The following is a 22,356-nucleotide window of genomic DNA, read 5'->3' as shown; positions in this document are numbered from 1 at the left end:
AAGCCTTTTCAACTTTTGGTTTTCAAGACATTTTGCTTTTGGCAGTCTGCAAATTTTGAGCACCCGCTGCAATTTTACAACCGCCAGCTTGTGTCAGTGTGCACAATTGGAGTGCTGTGGTTGCGTATTCAGTATTTTTAAGGTATATTTTAAACTGCTCACATTGCTTAGAAACAAAATCTCTGTTTTTCCTAGTTTCTATTCGGTCTACAATACAATTTGTTTAAAAAACAACATTAATACAATTACGATAATTTGGTCTGTTTTTGTTTGTTTCTCTTTTTACTTTGTATAATTCACTAGAGCTTTTCATACAGTTGTCAATTATTATCCTTCTAGATTTGAAGAGCTTTACCAATTGATATCCATTAAATGAGCATCAAATTAACGTCGATGAAGGAATGGTGGAATATCGAACATGGTGAAGTTCTTTATTTATTTATTTTTTCGTTATTTATACGTGAATTCTAAACAATAAAAATGCAAATTTCTTTAAGGACATTTCAGGGAAAAAATCATAAAAAATGTTTCAAACGTTTTTGAAATAATGGCACTCATATTATTACTTATATTAAATACCATTGTTATTTTTAACAATTTTTATTCTTGTTCAAATGTACTTTCATAGACTTTAATTTGAATTAAGTTGTTCAAGTGAAATGGCGCAAAGTAAGACCCTATCTTCCAGCAGTATTATTTGTTCGGTATTTTTGCTGGTATTTTCGGTTCGAATGTTTTTGGAAATGGAAAAGCAGAGCAGAGCTAAATTGCAATCAGATCTCGACGCGACGGCGATGAAGAAGCATCAGTAGAAGCGCGCGGAAAGTGTGAGTTTCAAAACTCGGCTCGGAAAACAATATTTGTTATTGTAAATAATATCCCTTAGCAATTTGGAATATTTCTCGCGACAATTTTTTTTCAGTGAAATTTCATACAGTTTTGTCAAAAACAAAAACAAAGAGGAAACCAAAACAACGGAAATAGTTAATAACAAAGTGCGTGAGCCTTTTTTTATTATTTTTCGTGTGTGTGAGAGCGGTAATTTAGCAGTGTGTGTGTGGGTGTGTATTGTGCATCCCACTGTTATTTGTGGTCGTGTAGGTCAAGGTGAAGCAGCTGCACCGTTAGTTTTCCACCCATTGACAATGCAGTTTTCAATCGCAAATGCATTTGATATTATGCATATGTGTGTGCAGAAACCCTAAAAAGTCAATATTGCAGTTAGTAGCTCTCTTTCGCACTGCCCACCCTGCCTGCCTGCCTACCTCCCTCCCTCCCGCTCTCACCTCATCGAGTGAGATAAGCACTAGATAAGCATGTGTGTGCGTAAGTTACTGTTAAGCTTAACCCTTAGTAAACAACAAACTTGCACGTAAATGAAATGTGATGTTCCAAAATATATAGAACAAAATAAACAAAAATATGAAACAGTAATTAAAGTGATTGATTAGCTTCCCAATTAAGTAATAATAAAAATAATAAAACTAAATGTAGATTTTCAGTACTTACATTTGTAATAATTTAGTTGCCCATTTTATATTAACTTTAGTGCCAATTTAATGTGGCAGCACTAGCAGCTGGCAACGTGCAGCAGTATCAACAAAAACATAAAACAACACCGGATTGTGCAACCTGCAACTTGCAACACAGGCAGCAAAACGGCGTTTCTACCGCAGCGTCGCCTCATCGGCGGCGGCAATGTGCCCCCCTCGGCGTCCATGAAGCACCAGCCGCCGCCCCCGCCACTCCCCCTCAGCCAGCCGCCCTCGATGGGCGCTACAGCGGCGGGGGGCGTGGCCAGCGTTATAAGCACCATGAACGGCAACAGCAGCAGTGGCATTGAGGCGGTTAAATGCCGACCACCCATTTACCCCAAACGTAAGTAAATGCCATTTTTCAGGGTGCAAGCAAATTGTTAAAAAAAAACAAAAACCTGATGAAAACATCAAGGGGTTCATGAAGCAATTTACAAAGGGGTTAACCGTGATATTGTACTGCATTCTATTGGTATTGGCACTACTTACTTTTAATGCGTAAAACAAATTCCTGGAAAGCTCTGGTATTCTCATAATGTGACATGAAAAAAGACAATATTCAAAACTGTATTTCTACTTCAAAAGTTTTATTTTTGGTGCGCATATCATTCATATATTTCAATTCCTGGAAATATGCATGTGATGAAATGATACATTAGTTTGTGAGATTTTTGAAATCATCAATCAACGCTAGATAAAACAGATCAACAGCTTTGCTCGGTGCAGCTTTTATAAGGAATTATTAATTATTGATTATTTTAAATATTTGATTATTATTGATTATTATTAATTCATTTCTTAGTAACTCATATCTATGATGCATACCTAAATGAAGCCCACATACCATGGCTCAAGTTATCATACCAAGTTGATACCGAAAACGACCTTTAAAGATAAACGTTTGATTAGCTATAGGCCCAGTTAACCGAATGACATATTAGTTTAAAGAATGTTAGCAATATTATAATATTAATATTAAGGCACAACTAAACACCTTGGCTTGCAGTGCATTTGGGTTCCCTATTTTCCACGGGCCAATTGCCTTTGGCTGGATCGATGTTATCTGGTATTTGGCATTCGGTATCTGGTAACTGGGATCTGGAATATGGGATCTCGATAGGCTACCCCATTACGTGGCCCACTCCGCTGCTTTTCCGCCGACAAGAAATATGTATGTACATACATATGTACATATATATGTATGTATGTACATACTGCTTATATTTTCCGATGTTTTTGGTTTCGGTTTTGGAGGAAAGTCGACGGCGGCGGCTTCCTTTCCTTTTTTGCCAACTTCACTTTGTTTTGGCTTCGCTTTCGCCTTGAATTTTTTTTTTTATCAACTTTTTCTTGGCTTTTCGACTGGGGAGTTTGGACTGAGTGGCTTGTTGGTTGCGACTGCCGTTTTTGGTAGGCGTAGACTTTGTTTTTATTATTTTTTTTGTTGCCTCATGTTTTCTATTTTGTTCCTACTTCGCAGCTTGTGTGGTGTGTTGTGCAGCAAGCCGCACCCAAAACCACCCAGCACAATCCCAATTGCAGATCGGTCTGGGCCTTGGGTCTTGGCATTGGCCTTAACTTGGTAACTTGGTTACTTCGGTGGGCAACGTGACCGCAGCTAACGGTTCTCCTGGTTGACATGTCGTCGTTAGCGGCCGATGAGCATTTGTGTCGCCGATATCGGACTACGGCCCTCCTAACTTGGCCGAACGACCCATTGGAATCTATGTTTACTTAGCTACACGGCAAGAAAACGATGTCAGTTATGGGTTTTTTTAATTATATTTAATGTCTATCTCAATAACTTCTTAATGGTCATATTTTTTATTAAAAATTAAAGAACACAGTAACGCCTTAAAGTAAAAGATTACACTGATCCCAAGATGATATCATACCTACTATACTTTCATCTCAGATATTTCTTCTATGAATTTAATCACCATTATTAATCAGTTATGTTTTTAGGCATTTATGACTCAGTACGATTTGTTAATAGCTTTTGAATTCATTTGGAATATATTCATCATCCTCCTTTTTATTCCCAGCCTGATCATATGGAGTGCGATATTGTTATGAGCATTATTAATCGATTCACAATTTGTTGAGCAATAGGTTTTCTCACTTCATACAGCTAGCATAGTCATTGGCAAATACATGTTTACATACAGTCATAGACCCAGAATCAGACGTGATAAGATAAACACATATAAACACATTATTTATAAATATTGCACTGAGCTCACCCCAACTAGTGTTTTGTTTTAGTTGATTTTGCAGTGTTAGCTAGCGAATTATAATTGAGCCAGTTGGAGAATACATTTCTATGGGCATTTTTTTATATGTACAGTGGATACAATCAAACACTGCTCAATCAATTATTCAAGTGTAATGTGAAAATGTTTTTTTTTTTATACACACTCGTTCAGCCTAAGTCGTTCAACTTGTGTTCACTGTACTTACTAGCAGCAACTCTCCCCAAATGGCGTTCAATTAGTTGCATTGGGAAAAATCACGCTCATCGATTGTCTAAGTTTAGTCATCCATTTCCATTTCCATTTGCTATTTCCATGCTGCCTTCCTTTCGCATTCCAAGTTTTCCAAGTTGCAGTTCCAATTTTTGTTATGGAAGGCTTTCGTTTGTTGGTTCCAATTAAAAATGCCGCAGCCTAGCGTTTAAAAACTCATTAGGAGCCAACTTCATTGTTATGGCAAATGAATAAACATCTATGTACATACATATCTACCGCAATTGTGGTTGTCGTTCCCTTTGCCCGATGTTTGCTATATGTTCTACTATATGTTTTCTCACTCATTGTTCGCTTGATGCGGGGGCGTTTGTGCAGTTGTACAGCAGCGGTCAAGAAAGAAGCACCACGAATGAATAAATGTAGCTGTCTACGAATTAAAATTAATATATATTATATATGGATATTTTGAATTATTATTCATATGCACTGAAATTTGTAAGTACTACTTACTTCTCAGCAATTGCGACTCTACTTTTCTGCCCTCTACTGTACGCAGTGCACAGTGGGAGTGGAATTTTCATGGCAATTAGGGAAATCAGTGCATAAAGCTGTCAAATTCCCCATTCTCCGAAAAGGGGTTAAGTGCTGCAATGGCACATATTCTGATGTTTTCGGCTATGCATGTATTATTAATAGAATGCGTAAATCAAGACAGGGTGCATTTGGGCGGAATTGGACCTACATATCAGCATAGAAGTGGTGGGATGTCAAAGGCGGGACAGATCCATTTCAGAGATCAAAGTTTGACATCAAAGACTGACATCGATGTTCCACTAACAACAATTGCGGTTGAAGTAATAGCTCTTCAGATACATATACACAGATATACATAGTTATTTAAAACATCTTGTTTAGTCTGCCTAATCAAATGCAAGCTGTCGGAAGCTAAATTTACAGATTTTTGAAATCTGATCGATTAAGCGATCAAAAACAGATGGATATGTTGAAATCTGAATTGTTAATACTTTTGATTCCCTATTGATTCTCATTGACCCAAGTAAAGATAAGAATTTGTAGGGCTATTTTGTGCATTTCGGATCGGATTCGAAGATAAACAATTTTCTGTGTGTGGAATCCGAAGAAGTTCGAAATCGTAACGAATGGAAAATGCTTCTCTGGATGCGAGAAATTCCCTTGAAGATTCCCGGTGAAAAGCTGCCTGGGGTGGGGAAGTGGTTGGGGAATGGGAGGCGGCAAACCTGGCCAACTACTTCAAATGCCGTCAATTGTTTTCAAAAGTTTTCAGCGTGTCAAGAGCAGAGATGCAGCTATTTATGGAACAGTGCAACACGGCACCAACGAATGCCCTTGGATGTGTGGACAGACGTACAGTGGAGCCTGGCCAAGTCGAAACTGGGAGTTGATAGGTTGAGCAAGAATATCCATTATATACATTACAAGCTCTATAATGGGCTGAAAGTATGTATTCCCTTGCTTTTTAAATATCTTAACGAAAGTGTAAGATATCTTTGATTAGGTGAGATATTGCTCATATTGGAACCACTTCCACTATGGCTCCTGTCCGCTTGCCTTTGTTTGCCCAACCAAATGCCTGTGATTCTGGTCTGTGGAAATGGCTGAAAAGTGAGCGGCGAAGAAACCCAATGCCGATGCACGTTCGATGGCTGCATCGAGCGAGAGTCACTCCAAGCCCCCAAAGACCCCGAAGTTCCCCAGGTCCCCCAAGTCCCCGCCTCCAGATTCCCATTTCTCCGTCTGGGCACTCGTGCGTTCAACGAGCCACTCGAACTCCAGAAAGAGGAGGAACAAGATGCGTAGGGCTCCAAGAAAATATAACAAGATTGCAGCACTACTGGGCGCACCGAAATCGCCAATACTCTATTATAAATTCCAGTCTATATTATATTGTAGTGATATATATCCGTATATATACATTATTTGTACATCTTTTTAATTGTAACAATTTGAGTTGAGAACCCCCCTAAAAAGTGCATAATCCTTTTTGGTATAGGGTATAAAAGCACACTTAAGAACCTACAAAAAATGAGCTGCATTTTGCAGCATAACTCGAATTGAACTTAATTGAAATGAAATCGAGACTGATGGAGAGGGGGGTGTAGAATGAATGAGCGACCGAGATTGAAATTGATGTGTCGCCAAGTGTTAAATGGTCTGTCATAATGCCGATCGAGATCGTGTGTGTATCGAGTGGAAAATAGGGAAAATCATTTCCCAGGCCATTTGCCAGCCGATTGCGATCAAACGTTGAATTGCTCAAGTGTTTGACACCCAACAACCTATCGAATAATTCCCAGGGGCATTGCAACTCACTCTCGGGTTAACAACGGAATGGAAGGGAACTCTGCAGAGATGTCTTTGTTTTTATTTTTTTTTTTTTATTTTTTTTTTTTAGTGTAGAACTTTTAGCGACAGACGACCCAGCAATAATGACAGCGACAAGTCTAGTCAATGAACCACATCGAAGTGGGGCTGAACGCGGGGGGAAAGTGGGCGGGGAAAGATGAAAACTGCAACGCCCACAGAAAAGCTCTTTGGGATAAACAAACGACAATAAGCGGCGGCGATAGGGATCGGGATCGGGATCGGGATCTTCGGGCACAGTAAGAAATATTGGACAGAGGGGGCAGCTATCAGATTTACGGAATTGAGAGCTCAGATTTTGTCGGAAGACGAGTGTGTGGGTGGGTCTGGAAAATGGATGAAGGAAAATGGGCAATGGAGAAAGGTGGGGGGTGGGGGTTTTACACATACGTGTAGTGGGTGCTGTCTGTGGGCGTTTTCACATCTCGACTGATGATGGAAAAGATAAAGCAGGTGAAGGAGAAGAGACAAAAGTTGAAAGAACTCTACTTTTCCTCACTTTGGCTTGCATTTTAGACATGGGTCACTTTCACATGTGTAAATACTATTGTTACTCTATATTATCTATACTATATATTATTAAATTTTTTTTTACATCAAACATTTTGCCAAACATTCTAATAAAACTCAAGTGCCAACCATTTGTTGCCTATATTTGGGATTCAATTAAATTCAAGCATTTCGCTCAGTGCATTTTGCTTCTCTCACCCTTTAGAATCCCCCTTGCCCAGCCCCTTGTTGTTTACACAAGCCAATCTTTCAGCCGGGCCAAGTCATTGAGCTCATTAGCCTTCCTTGCGGTCTCGGTACGCTTTCGCACATTTATCCGACAGATGGAGATATGCAAAAGATATAAAGATATCTGGGGAGATAACTGTATCTGGGCCCTAAGACCCAAACAAATATCTTAGTCCGTCCAATGTTTGCACGCGATTCGCAACAATTGAACAAAGTTTACACAAAATATTTCGAGACATACAGCGATGATCATGCGATGATTTTTGTGGGGTGGGTTAAAAAAAGGTCTTTTCCAACTGATATACCCCGATTTGGTAGCGTGCCGAGGGTGCATTACATCTATGTTTTGAAATACTTATGCACATAAATTAAGCAAATATATACCATATATTTTCTGAATTTCAATTAATTTTTTTTTTTTTTTTAATTTTTCATCAACAAGATATTATATTAGATTATAAGATACTTTCTTAATGGCAACAACTATAGTCTCTTTAGTTAGTTAATCTTTGTTGACAGAACTGAAAACTGAATCCACATTGCCTTTGACCATTGCCATTTAAGGATTGAGCTCTTCAGGATGAGGGTTTGTACTGTGTCACCCTGCAGAGGAGTCCTTATTCCATATCCCTTGGCCTTGCCAGCTGAGCGCTTTTCAAACTCGATTTAATGCGAAACGTGAGCGGGAACAATGCACTGACTGTCTCCCCGCTGAGTGACACCCTTAGGAACTCAGGAACACGGTAACTTGGGAAATCAGGGGATGAGTGCTTTACCGATCCGCGGGGGTGGGCCCCTCAACCAGTGCTACCATATCGCAGGAAGCGTGGAAGGGGACGAACCCAGACTGTCACGGGGTGCGAATACAAAACGGTTTGTAAACAAATGCAAGAAACCTGAGCTGCGCGAAGAGGAAATTGTGACTGTGGAATTGCAATTAAAAAAAGGAATTCGACAAGAATTTTCAAATTAATATGTGTCACATTAACATATATTTTAATTTAAAAGGTCTTTATATACATTAAGTTCTCTTTTTATATAATTTATTTGTGTGAGCTAGGCAAAAGTTTTTGAATTTCATAGGAAAAACAATATTTCGCCACTATCTGGCAGCCCCGCTGAGCGACCGTTATTCCTTCTTTTTCGACCAAAAGGCACCGTAACATCTGGCCCACTTTTTTCCGGGCTTCCGTTAGTTTTAGCCAGGTCCTTGAGCGCACGCGCGGAGAGAACGCGACTAGATGGGGGTGATAGTACGGGTGAAAGTTGCATTTCGGTGTTGCCACTTAACGTAACATCCTTGGAACAGGATAGTGGGCGGAGGTTGAGGGCGTGTGGCAGAAGGGCGCTAAGGAGAGCGAGCAAGAGAGAGAGTGAGAGAGTGTACGAGAGACCATTACATTTGGACGGTTTTAGGGCAGTTCGCTCGCCAGTTGCAGCTCCACCACAATACAATAAAGTGTTCATCAAACTCGGGGATTTATTTTTTCAACGACCAAACAACAAACAACTACTGACTCTCACTACGATCGAATATCAAACCAAAAATAATAAACAAATCCAACTATGCGGCAAATTTGCTGATAAGCAGGAACATAAAGTGAAAACCCGGAAGGCAGAAAAAGTGGCGAAGGCTTTTGGGCCAATTACGCTTTAAGTAGGCGTTCCGTATACACACGAAAGTCGGCGGGAAAGGGCGGCACGGGCGGCAGGAGGCGGAGGGAGTTACGAGGACCAAAGGACCAGGACACACACCAGCAGCAAGAACATGTGTAAGGAGCATCCAAGGGGCACAGATGGAATGCATGGGCTTTCTCCCACCGCATCACAAAAGTTGTCACCCCTTCACTCGACAGTCATTTCCAGCATTTCATTTGCCTAATGAGACGACGATGAAGTCGCTCAAGAGCCGAGATTCAAGACCAAAGTGCAAGGTCCTTCAGTCGATTAGCCCGTTTTGAGTTCTCATTCCTCAATTAAACACTCGAAGAATAAATCGGGGAAGGAGCACTTCGTTTGATTTAAAGATGCATCTGATATATTATCCGTTTTTTTCAATTCATTTAATTATAGTATTTTAATCCTTGAAATCTTTTACTATATCAAACTCCTCAACTCATATTTTTTTTACAGCTAAAACGCCCTCGTTCGACAAGGATCGTGATTACATAGGCTTTGCCACGCTTCCAGAGCAAGTGCACCGGAAGTCGGTGAAGAGGGGCTTCGAGTTCACCCTCATGGTGGTCGGCGAGTCCGGACTGGGCAAGTCCACGCTGATCAACAGCCTCTTCCTGGGCGATCTCTACAAGAATCGGCAGATGCCCAATGTGGAGGAGCGCATCGAGAAGACGACGAAGGTGGAGAAGAAGACGATGGACATCGAGGAGCGGGGCGTCCGGCTCCGGCTGACGGTGGTGGACACCCCGGGATTCGGGGATGCCATCAACTGCGAGGACAGCTGGCGCGTCTGCACCCAGTACATCGACGAGCAGTTCCGCCAGTACTTCACCGACGAGAGCGGCCTGAATCGCCGCAACATCCAAGACAATCGGGTGCACTGCTGCCTCTACTTTGTGCCGCCATGGGGCCACAGGTAGGATCCTAAATAATAAATCACTTTTAAGTTATGTTAAATAATTTAAAACATGGATTACATCAGGCTCGAATGCTTACATATTTATTTTAGACTAGAATATTATTATATATGGAGGCCCTATATAAGCATTTCAGTAGCATGTTGTTTAATTTTTTATTTATTTTTTTTATACTAAATGCCACGATAAACCGAAATCCACTTTGAGCAATTTTTCATGCGTAACAAATATTATATTACGTATATTATTTACGACTCTTGATTATCGTGGAATGTTATATGACAAATTTGTTTTATCTGAATTTTTTTTTTGTTGCGCTCTTGTGTTAGTTATAAGTGATTACGTATTTTAGATATTTTGGATATTAGGAATATGGAATGCAGTGATGTATACTTCAATCATTTTTTCAGCCTGCGACAGATGGACCTCGACTTGATCCGGCGGCTGCACCGCAAGGTGAACATCGTGCTGGTGATCGGCAAGGCCGACTGCCTCAACAAGCAGGAGGTGCGCAAGCTGAAGGAGCGCATCCTGCAGGACCTGGAGGACAACCACATCCAGCTGTATCAGTTCCCAGAGTGCGACTCCGACGAGGACGACGACTTCAAGCAGCAGGACCGCGAGCTAAAGGCCTCCATTCCGTTCGCCGTCGTCGGCAGCAACACCATTCTGGAGGTGGCCGGCAAGAAGGTCCGGGGGCGTCAGTATCCGTGGGGCGTGGTGAACGTGGAGGATCCGGAGCACAGCGACTTCATCAAGCTGCGCACCTTCTTGATATCCACGCACATGCAGGACCTCAAGGACACCACGCAGGTGGGTGATACTATTGTTTCACAGCGAAAGAAATTCCGCCTTATCTTTGGGCATTACTAATACATATACTCTTGAAATGTTTCAGGACGTGCACTACGAGAACTTCCGGGCGCAGTGCATCTCGCAGATTTCGCAGCACGCGCTGCGTGAGCGCGGCAAGTTGAAGCGGGACTCGATTAGCTCGACCAACGGATTCGACGCGGCCATTTCGGAAACAGACAGGCTGCTCCTGCAGAAGGACGAGGAGATACGGAGGATGCAGGACATGCTCACCCAGATGCAGGAGAAGCTCAAGCAGACCCATCTCATGGAGATGAAGAAGAATGACAGCGTGATCGACGTCTAGGGAACGGAAATGGGAACGTGTTCAATTTTGCACCGCCATATATGCATCTACCTACTATATAGGACTTATATGGTGACCCAGAGAAATCCTGGAGCAGCTGCAACCAAATCGACTTTGTTTATAAGCTAGCACAGACTTTTTAAAAACAAAAACACCCATTTAAATCCAAACAAAAAGAAAAATTATTAAGACAACGACTCCCCCAAAAGCACAAAGAATCCGACGAACCAAAAACTTCAGACATCACACAGCCTTTTTCAATTTTGTAGCTAAAGTAACGATTTCGTTAAGAACTAACGATTTAATAGAACACGTCTATCTTGAGACATTAGATATTGATCAACACGATTACGATATTATACCAAAGTTTAGGGAGTTTCAAAAACTTAACGCAAGTAAATTGTTAATGGAAAAGATCAAGAAACCACAGAGGCACATAGAAGTACCGATAACGATAAACAGAAAGACATAGACAGATCCCAATAATGTTTTAATTTATTGTACGAGAATAATTTTGATATATTTGATTTCCTTTTGTTTTGGTTTCAAAGAGCAAAACTTGAGAAGAGGCGAGTTATAAGCAAGTTTGCTTTAATTATGTGTAAAGAACTTATACCATTTATATTGTAAGAATATATCAGATCGGATGATATAGGACAAACCGCTGGAGGTTTTGGCACTGAATTTCCATGAATCGACTTTCAGCAAGTTCCAATTATTTATGCTAATTACGTATTATCAGATATATGTATCTATGAACAAAACCTATTTTGTTGAAACGAATTGTTAATGAATTTATTTTAAATTATATCGATTAAGCCTTCACGCAACAACCATAATTATTAAATGAAATTATAGTCGAAAAATTATATATAAACATAGCGATTGCTAAAAATCGATTTCAAATAAAGATAAAAACAATTTAAGTGGTGCATTTACAAACGACATGGCCTTGGAGAACGCTTGTTAATTTTCAGATTGATTTTTCTTTAAAGGAAACTGCTTAAGAAAACTAAATATATTTAGTAATCTCTCAAATGCTCTTAATTGAAAGTGGGTAAGTGAATCAATGAAAACCAACTTTAACAGATGTTTCAACATAAATCCTTCCCAATTAATTTAACGGTCTCTGATTTTCAATTTTGAAAACAGCCCGTTTATGCTTTGAACCGCTTATTTGTTCACTGCTTGCTAACTGCTTGCCGTGACTGCCAGTCAGCGAGTGCAACAGTTGCGCATCACTGGCAGAGGTGCACACGGTTATCGATAAGTGCTTGATTTGTTGCAATGCCGAAGGGCGGGAAAGAAGAGGAGATTCTAGTTAATTTAAACAAATTAAAACCAAATTAATTGTGACATAAATGATTTATTTTTGTAGCTGTTGCTGTTGTTGTGGCAGAGAGCCGAGTCGATTCGATAACATGGCAGCGATGACGTCACGCGCCACGCAGCTGGGACAGCAACAAAAACAATTGGATTTGAACCGGCAAGAACTGAATATTTTGGCATTATTATTAAAAATTCAGTATTTTGGCATTGGCGCGGGCCAAGATACACTCATACACGCAATTAGCACACACACGCACAGCGCAAGAGCGAGCGGGATAGCAAGCACGTACTCATGCGAGCGGAGAAGAAAAGCAAGAACAAAATAAACGCAACTGAACTGAACTGAAAGAGAGAATTCTGCAATATCATATTCGGATGTGGATGTGATTGTTATATTTTGTTATTAGTTCAGCGACGGCACTCGTCGTCACCCGTAAACGATGTCCGAAGATGCCAAGAGTAAGTGCACCCAGTGAGCTGGCACTTGATGCCACAGATCCATTAAAATCGAATAACTCAAGGTCCAGGACCACGCACACGGAACATCATCGAGAACCAGCTGTTCCGCCGGCAGCGTAGCCTGAAATTGGAGGCACTGCAGCGCCAGCGGACCTTGGATTCCAACGACGGGGTGGAGGGATTGGGCGCAGACACGGAACCCTTCGACAAGGTCAGTTATTTTGCATTTCATGGTGTGCTCCGCATGCTTTATTTACGATTGATCTTCCTATTGCCAACAACAGACGCACATCGTCATCATCTTCACGGAGAAGGCCAAACTGAGACACTGCCAGGATGTGGAGAAGATCATCCAGGAGTTTGGCATCCAGACCACGCTGGAGATCGTGGGGTAAGCAGGGACTACGTTAGATACATAAAGAACAACAAATCATAAAGGTTTTTTGCTTGAAAACTACTAAGAAAATCTAAATTAAATTTAAGCCATAAATCCAAACACTTACATCGAGTATAGGAAATCATTTATGTAACGCATTAAAATAATGATTTGCACAACATAATTATGCTGTTGAATTATAAAGTCTATATTATTAACTCATAAGCAAAAACAAAAATAATTTTACATAATCTAAAAGAAAACTTGAATGAATTACATAAATTACTCAACGAGAAAATGTAGAAAATATAGTTTAAAAATCTTCACAGATGTTACATTGGTTGTTGTTCTTATAAATTTATAGCAAAATTTCCATGAAAAACAATTAGAATTTAGGACATATCAGTAAATCATTTTAAATTAGCAAACAACAAGTGCATTGTTTATAATACAAAAACCAGATCTTTTGATCTCCACTTTGTTTAGAAATGAAAATCGATTTAACTATTTGTTTACGAAAGCGCTTGGTTAAGTACTCCTCCAGATTGGCAGGCGACTAATTCAATTAAATTTCGTACAGGAAAACCGAAAAGTATCTCTACCTGTCGGCCAGCGTGGATACCCTGCTCCGTTTGGCCGATGCCGCCGAGCTGGAGAAGATGACCACCACGCACAGCATGCAGAAGTTCAATCACGGCTGCATCTCGGACTTTCTACTGCCCGGTATGGGCAAGGAGCAGATCCTGCGCTACTGCGAGATACCTGTTCTCATCAAGGACGTAATCCAGGACGGCATTAAGTCATACGTGCAAAAGGGGTACATTGAGGATATGTTTCCCCTCCACGATATCGTAAGTTATACATAATATCCTATTTATATTCATGGACAGATTGTTAAATGTTATGTAATGCATCAATCTATACACCTAGCTGTATCTCGAACGTTTCAACTGGAACCTGAAACGCACCAAGCTGCCCATAGAGGACATCCGGAACTACTTTGGTTCCAGCATAGGTCTTTATTTCGGCTTCATCGAGTTCTACACGAAGGCTCTGATCTTTCCCTCCCTCTTTGGTATCCTCCAATATGTATTCGATCTGAACATCTCGTTGGTCTGCAGTTTCTACGTTGTTTGGACCACGGTGAGTTAAATTGTTAGTTCTCATGGCGAAACAAAGTAAACCTTTGCACAATAAAAATAAATTGCTTTTACAGCTTATAAATCTAAGTATAGCATCACTTAAGTGCTCTTAAGTTGGAAACTTTTAAGTGCTATAGTAAAAATAGCTAGCATGTATGTATTTTAATTTAGCAGTTTTACCAATTTTCAAGTTCGAATAGTTTAAATATATACACTTAATCATTGCCACAAGAATCAGTTAACTAAAGATTAAATAAACAAACACACTAGAGTTGGCATAAAGCGTTATGGTTTTGGTTTTCCAATCGATTTTATATTAACATATATCCATATTTCTAGATTTTCTTGGAGTTGTGGAAGCGTAAGTGTGCCGGCTACTCGTATCGATGGGGCACCATCGAGATGAGCAGCCTGGACAAGCCGCGATCCGCATATACGGGCCAATTGAAACCGGACCCCATCACCGGCAAGATGACACTCCACTACCCGATGCGGTACACATACCTGCAGATGTACTGCATCTCGTATCCGGTGGTGCTGGGCTGTGTGGTTGCCGCCGGCTGGTTTGCCCTCTACCAGTTCCAGATCGAAGCCGAGGTGCTGGCGGATTTCGGACCAGACTCCTGGCTGCTGTACGTGCCGGTTATCGTGCAGTCGGTGCTGATTGCGATCTTTTCGTGGGCATACGAAAAGCTGGCCACATTCCTCACCAACCTGGAGAACCACCGGACTCGCTCGCAGTACGATCGTCATCGGGTCAATAAGCTGATGCTCTTCGAGATCGTGAATAACTTCTTCTCGCAGTTCTATATTGCCTTCGTGCTGCACGATCTGCGCCAGCTGAAGTACCAGTTGATGATGCAACTGCTGGTCTTCCAGCTGCTGTGCATCGCCCAGGAGATTGGAATACCGCTGCTGGCGGTGCTGCGCCAGAAGTACGCCGAGTTCCGTCATCGCGAGGTGGCCGAGGAGAAGCTGCGATCCATTAGTGATCTGCCGCGCTACGAGCAATCGTTCTACGAGTCTGGACTAGATGAATATCATTCCACGTACGAGGACTACCTGCAGGTGTGCATCCAGTTTGGATTCGTGGTCCTGTTTGCCGCTGTTGCCCCGTTTGCCGCCATTGGAGCTCTGCTAAACAACGTCTTTGCGGTGCACATTGATATGTGGAAGCTGTGCAACATCTTTAAGAGACCATTCGCAAGGCGCGCCAAGAACATCGGCGCCTGGCAGCTGGCCTTCGAGCTGCTCTCAGTGATGTCGCTGCTTAGCAACTGCGGTCTGCTCTTCCTCCAGCCGAATGTCAAGTGAGTGTTGGCCTTTTAGGACTTTCTTCCTGATAATCATCCTTTTTTTAATCCATCAGGGACTTCTTCTCTCACTGGCTGCCATCGGTGCCGGATCTTTCGTTCGTGATCTTCGAGCACTTGCTGCTTGGCCTGAAATTTCTAATCCACAAGGTTATCCACGAGAGGCCGCGCTGGGTGCGCATCGGACTGCTAAAGGCGGACTTCGAGACCAGCCAGGCTCTTAAGCAACTCAAGTGGGTGTAAAACGAATTCAATGGAGAAACAACAAAACATCTAACGAACTATGTACTTGCAGAAAATTCAAGGCGGAGGCCAACAAGATGGCCTGATGGGCCACCAGATCGCCGGATCTCCCACTCCACTCCTTTTGGTGCTAATGAAACCAGTCCATTTTAAATGTTATTATTTATAAACATACGACTAAGCGCGTTTACCGCGAATGTTCGAGACCAACGGAAGTAAGGTGCCTTAAACCTAAAACTCATATAAATATGTCCACAAAGTACTTAAGATACTGCTTTTGTCTGGCCGGGATTAGCGTGCGCCTCGAAAGTGCCGGAACGCCAAGTAGGCATCCAGGGCATGCAATATTCCCGCTGCATAGCCCATATACTGAAAGTTAAGGATTTAAAAGGAATTATTTGTTAAAGATAGGCATATTTTTTTTTTTTTTAATCAATAGCACTTACATAGCAGGCCGTCATGGCGGGATATGCCCAGAATCCGGGTCGCACCAGAAACTGCGGATGCAGCCACACCACGCAGGCGAAACCCATGTAACTGGATGAGCTGAAGTACATGCAGCTGGCGAGGCCATTGAACAAGGTCTCCTGGAATAAGAGCAATCACCATATCGTTAGATCAGAAAAAACTAAAAATGCATCCTTCAATTTGAATTGTTCTCCAAGTCAACCTACGAATAGTGACTGCCGGATGAGGTTGTAGGATTTGTCGGAGAAGGCGTAGCACAGGAGCAGGATGCCAGTGGTGGTGAAGCAGTGGCCGGTGGTGGCCAGGAAGCTGGTTAGCGCTTGGCCAATGGAATCGGAGTATGGCACGCCGTACCGGATGAGCAGTCCCTCGCACAGCATGGCCAGGCCCAGCTGCATCAGCTTCAGGAGACCGATCCGCGACAGAACGAACCCGAAATTGATGCAGGTGCAGACGCGACAACAGCAGATCCGGATGCCCAGCGGCTGGCCCATTCCCCGAACTCCAAACGAGGCCATGGTCTGATTGCAACTGATCGTCGATCATCCGGAGATGCAGCGACTCCGCTTTGTTGTATGTTGTCGTAGTGCCAGCCAGCCAGGTTCTATAAATAGCTTCCGAGACACATGGACCCCAAGTGGTGCATTTCCTTGCATTTCCAGCGACGTGGCAACAAATCCACCCCAATCTATAGCTAAATTTAGAACAGCCATCGGCAATTTTCACAATGGGCGAGGATTTGTCTATGCGGAAGGTGTCTTCCTTAAATACCCGATATTTTCTCTGAAATTATATGATAGTTATGTTCAAATATTGATCCAACTTGGATAACACCCTTTTTGCCTTTCACTTTGATCCATTTACCCAAGTGTTTGCTATCCTACGTTCAGTTTGATTTTCGATGACATCCAAATTCTAGTCCCTCATTCGAATCGTTCCAAAAATAACGTTAAGCATAAATCTCCAAATTTCGAGATCACGCGATCGCAACTGATCCTGCATCCAAAGCCCCACTTCCAGGATGTGCATGCCGTATCTGAGTAAGCTCTTCGGTGGAGGCGATCGCCGGCAGCGTCGCACCCGCGATGGAGGCGTCACCCCATTGCCCAGCCTGGCGAATGTTACCCAGGTCTCCATGGACACCGTCAAGTCCGCAAAGTCAGCCAAGTCAGCGAAGTCGGCTAAGTCCGGCAAGTCCGCCGGGCGCCGTAGTACCACTGCTGCCATTCCTGCTGAGTCCAGTGTCAGCAGCAATGAGGATAATGCGGAGCAACCTCTGGCGACCGCCTCCCGAGGAGCTGTGCGCAACGCCACCGCCTCGATGGCCACCAGTGCTGCTCCAGCCGACGAGGCGAGGTCGCGCCGCTCCTGGTGGGGATACTTTGGCATGAGCAAGAACAAGAAGTCCAGCATTGAGTCGCTCTAGACAGCCGAGGATCGGGATTGAAGCCAATTGCAATGGTCATCGAAGTTTGGCTTGCAGTTCCCTATACACTTATCCAAAAATCTTTTACTTTTTTCGCTTTCGAGATATAAGTTCCATGATAAAAATATAAAAACGTTCCAGTTCGGACCTTTGGAACACCAAAAGTCCTTTAGTTTCTATATGGTAATTATGGCAACCCATCATTAGCATTTTAAAACGTTCCCAGAAGTAATATATTTTAATAATAGTTTTCAAAAATTTGTGTTAGGCTTCCAGATCTTGTCAAACTGACAGTACATTTAAAATAGATAAATTTTAGATTTCAATATAATTATCGTGTGTTATGAGATAATGAAGCTGGGGGGAATCCTAGAAAACATGCATAATCTAAACTCAAATAAAGTTGGCAACTAAATTGGTTAATAAATCAGGAAAGTTACGGCCAAGTATATACATATGTACTTTCACTTTCCCCGTCGATCTCTACGCCCCTGAGCTTTCTTTGTGCCCACTCTGTTCTCCGATTTCTTTAGACGATCGGCTGGCGCTCTAGAAGATCGTGTTGTGTCCGGGGAGGGGGCGTGGCAGGGGCGGCATGCAAACAAAGCTCCAACGTCGGCACCGCCAGCGATTAGTGTAATTTATCAGTCGCAACGGCCATTTATATGGCTAAGCCCGATCGGTGGGATATATATATATATATAGATGTAGATGTTTGTGGGATTGGATGGGTGGTGGGGGAGGGGGGTGCTCGTGCGGGGCTGGATGCTTTTTGACAATAAAATAATGTGGCTGTTATCACAAGTAATTGTTGCTGCCGGCAGTTGTTAATGTTGCTCCTACCGCTATTGTTGTGCGCTGTCGCTTGCGTGAATGGGCGGCTACACTGCGAGAAAATAGGGCTAAGCAAATGCCAAATTTTGTAAAAAAATACCAATAATTGTAAGATTACAAATAAAAGAATAAATATTTACTTAAAAAACCTAAGATTGCATTAGAAACAAAGTTATTAGAAGTATTTGTAGAATCAAGAATTTCAAATATTCAAAAATATTTTAAATAATATTTTTCTGTAAACATTCAACTACTTTAGAATTAATATATTCAAGCGTTTATATGTAATGTGTAAAAATTTAATGTGTAAAAATTGATTGTAATGCAATTCTTTAAATGCATACAATACTTTAATATTTGTTAAGTTAAAAATTGTTTTAAGTGTTGTTTCGAATAAAAGGTAGCTATAACGATGACGCCCCAGAAATGCTGTAACAAGTGAAAACGTTCAAAATTTGCATAAATCGTTGCAAAACCCCTCGCCCCTCCCCCCGCCCCTCAGCGGGTATTTTGCAATCTGCAATTAGGAATTTGCCAATTTCGTCACGAATTTTGCACGTGCATAAATCATTGGAGTGAGTTGGTTCAACAATCAATCGCCCGTCCAACTTCCTCCAATTGGAAATGTGGAATGAGAGGCATTTTCCGATTTTCCGCTTTTCCGCTTTTCCGACCAAAAACAACGACGAACACAAAGATCTCTTTATGCTCTCTTGTTTATTTTTAAAGTCAAGAATACGAATCAGATATACACATAGGCATCTGTGGTTAAAGTCATGCATATATATATATATATACATAATATCCGCCGATCGGTCGGAAAATGGGAAAGCTCTGTCTGCCTTTCTCATTGGGGCAAATGCGTCTGACGTCGCAGCAACGAAAGAAAACAACAAAAAATATGTTAAATTTACAAATGTTTACGTGAAAATCCGAACAAACAAGGAATGTAAAAATAATTCGCGCTGAAAAATAGAAAACTCACTTGTAAATTGTTAATTGTTGCCATTAATTGCGGCAGAAGTGAAGATTAAAAAAATAAGAAAAAATTAACCAAAAAAGGCACAGTGCGCTGATTGTTGTTGAGTCAAAGTAAAAGTGCGACAAATTCTCGCATTCAGTTGCATTTTCAGTTTCATTTTCATTTTTGTATTTGTTTATTTCGGTCTCGGTTTAATTTCGGTCGCCTGACAATCTCCAAATCGACTTAAAAAAAAATAAAAAAAAATAAACGTACACAACAACGGGGCATTTAATTAAATAAATCGCAATCATTAGTCAACGGCCTGTTATATCCAGCCGCCAAATCGGACATTATATCGGACATTCTATATACTATATAGCACATTTCGAGAGATCAAATCTGGCGAGAGAAAACACAGAACAGGAAACAATTGAAATCATCTGAGAAAACGGTATTTATGATGGGAAAAGTGGCCAAAAGCAATATATACATACATCACATGTTTTAAAACAGGCAAATTCCTAAAAAATATCAAAAAATTTAGATACAATATAGTTTCAGAAAAAAAAATTAGTATATAATAAAATAAGTTGCTTGAAAAAGAGCAAAATATTTCAAAAACTTATGAAGTGAGTTAGAAAGAGTGCTGTTACGATCGTTTTGAAAGTGAACAATAGTGCTTTTCCCAGAACTTAAACAGTTTAAAAACTGTTGGCTGGCCAAACAAATCGTTTTCCCCATTAACTGCCAAATGCAGCTGTCAATTGGCAACAACTTGCTGGCAAATAGCAAATATTTCCCGCAACTTAAAGTTTAATTTGACGAGCACAATTGTAAGTGGAGGGTGTTGATAGACCAAAAACAACAAGTACGAGCAGCACAATTGTTTGAAATAGAGTATATTTTTTGATTATTATTATTATTATTATTTTTTTGCTGAAACGCAAATTCATGGGGCAACAACAAGTTGCAGGAGGTTCGATTTCTTGGGGCGAAAGTCGCAATGAAGGGCCGTAAACAAAACGCTCTATCTGGGCCAAAATCAAGCCAATTGGGGAGGAGATAATGGCCAAGTGCCTGGGCAGTCTGGCGCGCTGATTGACTATTATATATACCCATCATGTCTATAGTTAACCGATCCGATCCGATGCGATCCTGGTCTAGAAGTGGTATGCGTTGCCATTTATTTATAGCAATTTGTTTGCCGCCCCGTCGACGTCACAATCATTTGCTATTGTCATGATTTTTGGAAGTCTGAAAACGTGGAGACTTTTAAGCGTCTGTAAGTCAAGTACACTCGATCGCATATCGCCGGAAAATAAATGGCCCACTTTAACTTGTGGGCACTAAAAACCCTCTTCTTCAATACAAATAAATAGTAGTACCAAAAAAAGTTTATAATTAAGTGGGTAGTTGTCGAATAATACGGATTCGAAAGAATGCCACACCCATAAATTACGCATTATCGAAATTGAATTTTGAAATGCCAACCAGTTTCGTTCAGTGTACTACTCACTGCGTGCCCCGCACCGGAGATGAGTTGACAGAATGTGAACAAGTGCCCGTCGATTGGAAAGTCCAAAATCACACGGTAATGTACTATATCTTCTGCAATGCTGTCTCAGATGGGAGAACCCCAGTGTTGGAATGACACAGCAGTTCCGAGTAGATATCCTTTGAGTTTGAGTTCCTGATTAGATGACCCGATGATCAGCGATCCAAGATTTCGCCGAAATCTTATCTTTAGAGAAAAACATAGCAGCGCACTCATAAGTTTAATTACTAAATATGTGTTCGTGCCGCGCAAATAATCTTAGTCATTGCTCATTGTTTTCAGGGAATAGTTACAGATATGGAATCTATACTGAAAGGATGCCGCTCTTTGCTTTAATAGGCTAACGAGTTCCTGAAAACCGCATCTTCTAGCTAATCGAAACTATCGAGAATAGAGTATCGAGTATCGATGATTCACACACTCCACAGATGGATCCAAAGCGGAAGAGTCTTCCCATCCGGAACGGAAAATTCCGGAATGGTAGCCACTTTGGATTGCCAATTTGTGGGAGAAAACAAAAAAACAGTTTGCCCAGTCTGTCCGTCTGCGTCATTGCGAAAAAAAACACTTGTCGCCCACTTGTTGGCGAAGTGGGCGTGGCCGGAGGTGTGCTGACACACAAACAATTGCGGGCGCAGGTAAACGAGCAATTTTGAAGAAAAATTAAAACCCTTTTTAAACTGCGAAATGTAATGTGATCTAAGCTGATTGGGACATACCAAGGCCATTACTTCTTTGTCAGATTTATGATATATGTAGGAATATGCCAGCAATTGGGTAGAGAAGTGCTTTCAAGGAAGTGAATTAGTTTTCTTTAATTATACCAGAATGCTGTCTTCACTTAAGCTCTTCAATTGCTTGACAGTACTACCATCTTGGCCGCTGCTGTAGGCGCCCTTAGATACATGTATGTACATTCGCTTTAGTGTTTCTCGGAGGCGCCATGTACCTCGAATTCCTGGGGATCGTGTTCTCCATGCTGCTTATCAGCCATCTGGTATCGTCAAATCGATAAATCATGTTCCCAGGGGTTCGGCAATGACAATAGCTATGACGATGGCGATCTTCCCCCACCTTGATCTACTGCAAGTGCCGTTCTATTCGTAACTGACTTGATCGCTGGCATTGAGGCGCTGGCATCGCTTTCATTTGACAACGATTTCAATTTCAATTCCATTGCGTTCGTTACATTTTAATTAGATTTAAGATCATTTTCGTATCGTATGGAAAGTAGACCCGGCTCAACTTGACGGATATCACGTCTTCTCCCGTTTTAACCCCAGATATATATCAGATATAGTCAAAAATAACCCAACCTTTTGTCAAATGCTTATATATGTGTTTTGAGTC

The 22,356-nt window shown here is 41.5% G+C and overlaps 4 protein-coding genes across 6 annotated transcripts; 3 read left to right on the top strand and 1 right to left on the bottom strand.

The window, feature by feature from the left end:
* The first annotated feature begins 762 nt into the window (after positions 1-762).
* LOC6617975 (septin-2) lies at positions 763-11,368 on the top strand. 3 transcript variants are annotated; one of them, XM_032725453.1, is made up of 6 exons: positions 791-827; positions 887-995; positions 1,550-1,878; positions 9,278-9,737; positions 10,149-10,551; positions 10,637-11,368. In XM_032725453.1, exons 3-6 carry the CDS (start codon positions 1,719-1,721, stop codon positions 10,895-10,897), a joined length of 1,284 nt encoding a protein of 427 aa, XP_032581344.1. In that variant the 5' UTR covers positions 791-827; positions 887-995; positions 1,550-1,718; the 3' UTR covers positions 10,898-11,368. The 3 variants fall into 3 exon arrangements, with proteins under 3 accessions (XP_032581345.1, XP_032581344.1, XP_032581346.1); XM_032725454.1 differs by lacking the exon at positions 887-995 and having other exon boundaries at positions 763-827; XM_032725455.1 differs by lacking the exons at positions 791-827; positions 887-995; positions 1,550-1,878 and adding an exon at positions 8,575-8,916.
* Positions 11,369-12,301: 933 nt separating this feature from the next.
* Positions 12,302-16,021, top strand: LOC6617974 (anoctamin-10). The gene is made up of 8 exons (XM_002042246.2): positions 12,302-12,685; positions 12,748-12,896; positions 12,970-13,076; positions 13,642-13,912; positions 13,992-14,204; positions 14,543-15,513; positions 15,573-15,749; positions 15,812-16,021. Exons 1-8 carry the CDS (start codon positions 12,667-12,669, stop codon positions 15,843-15,845), a joined length of 1,941 nt encoding a protein of 646 aa, XP_002042282.1. The 5' UTR covers positions 12,302-12,666; the 3' UTR covers positions 15,846-16,021.
* LOC6617973 (protein singles bar) lies at positions 15,907-22,102 on the bottom strand. The gene is made up of 4 exons (XM_002042245.2): positions 21,956-22,102; positions 16,434-17,010; positions 16,206-16,346; positions 15,907-16,128 (listed from the first exon to the last, which is right to left on the bottom strand). The coding sequence occupies exons 2-4, from the start codon at positions 16,743-16,745 to the stop codon at positions 16,051-16,053; spliced, it is 531 nt and encodes a 176-aa protein (XP_002042281.1). The 5' UTR covers positions 16,746-17,010; positions 21,956-22,102; the 3' UTR covers positions 15,907-16,050.
* LOC6617972 lies at positions 17,222-17,817 on the top strand. Its single transcript, XM_002042244.2, has one exon. The coding sequence runs from the start codon at positions 17,249-17,251 to the stop codon at positions 17,651-17,653; it is 405 nt and encodes a 134-aa protein (XP_002042280.1). The 5' UTR covers positions 17,222-17,248; the 3' UTR covers positions 17,654-17,817.
* Positions 22,103-22,356: the final 254 nt, after the last annotated feature.

The sequence above is a fragment of the Drosophila sechellia genome, chromosome X, assembly GCF_004382195.2.
Source record: "Drosophila sechellia strain sech25 chromosome X, ASM438219v1, whole genome shotgun sequence".
Classification (NCBI taxonomy): domain Eukaryota; kingdom Metazoa; phylum Arthropoda; class Insecta; order Diptera; family Drosophilidae; genus Drosophila; species Drosophila sechellia.
Note: the sequence above shows the minus strand (reverse complement) of the source record. Positions and strands in the feature narration are given on the sequence as shown.

Bases quoted from the DNA above. Each gene is read 5' to 3' on its own strand.
- LOC6617973 (XM_002042245.2), bottom strand. From the start codon at position 16,745: ATGGCCTCGTTTGGAGTTCGGGGAATGGGCCAGCCGCTGGGCATCCGG. The intron at 16,347-16,433 runs GTAGGTTGACTT...CTCTTATTCCAG, and splicing joins TCATCCGGCAGTCACTATTC to GAGACCTTGTTCAATGGCCT. The intron at 16,129-16,205 runs GTAAGTGCTATT...CTTAACTTTCAG, and splicing joins CCGCCATGACGGCCTGCTAT to TATATGGGCTATGCAGCGGG.
- LOC6617975 (XM_032725454.1), top strand. From the start codon at position 1,719: ATGAAGCACCAGCCGCCGCCCCCGCCACTCCCCCTCAGCCAGCCGCCC. The intron at 1,879-9,277 runs GTAAGTAAATGC...TTTTTTTTACAG, and splicing joins ACCACCCATTTACCCCAAAC to CTAAAACGCCCTCGTTCGAC. The intron at 10,552-10,636 runs GTGGGTGATACT...GAAATGTTTCAG, and splicing joins ACCTCAAGGACACCACGCAG to GACGTGCACTACGAGAACTT.
- LOC6617972 (XM_002042244.2), top strand. From the start codon at position 17,249: ATGTGCATGCCGTATCTGAGTAAGCTCTTCGGTGGAGGCGATCGCCGG.
- LOC6617974 (XM_002042246.2), top strand. The intron at 12,897-12,969 runs GTCAGTTATTTT...TGCCAACAACAG, and splicing joins ACACGGAACCCTTCGACAAG to ACGCACATCGTCATCATCTT. The intron at 14,205-14,542 runs GTGAGTTAAATT...CCATATTTCTAG, and splicing joins TCTACGTTGTTTGGACCACG to ATTTTCTTGGAGTTGTGGAA.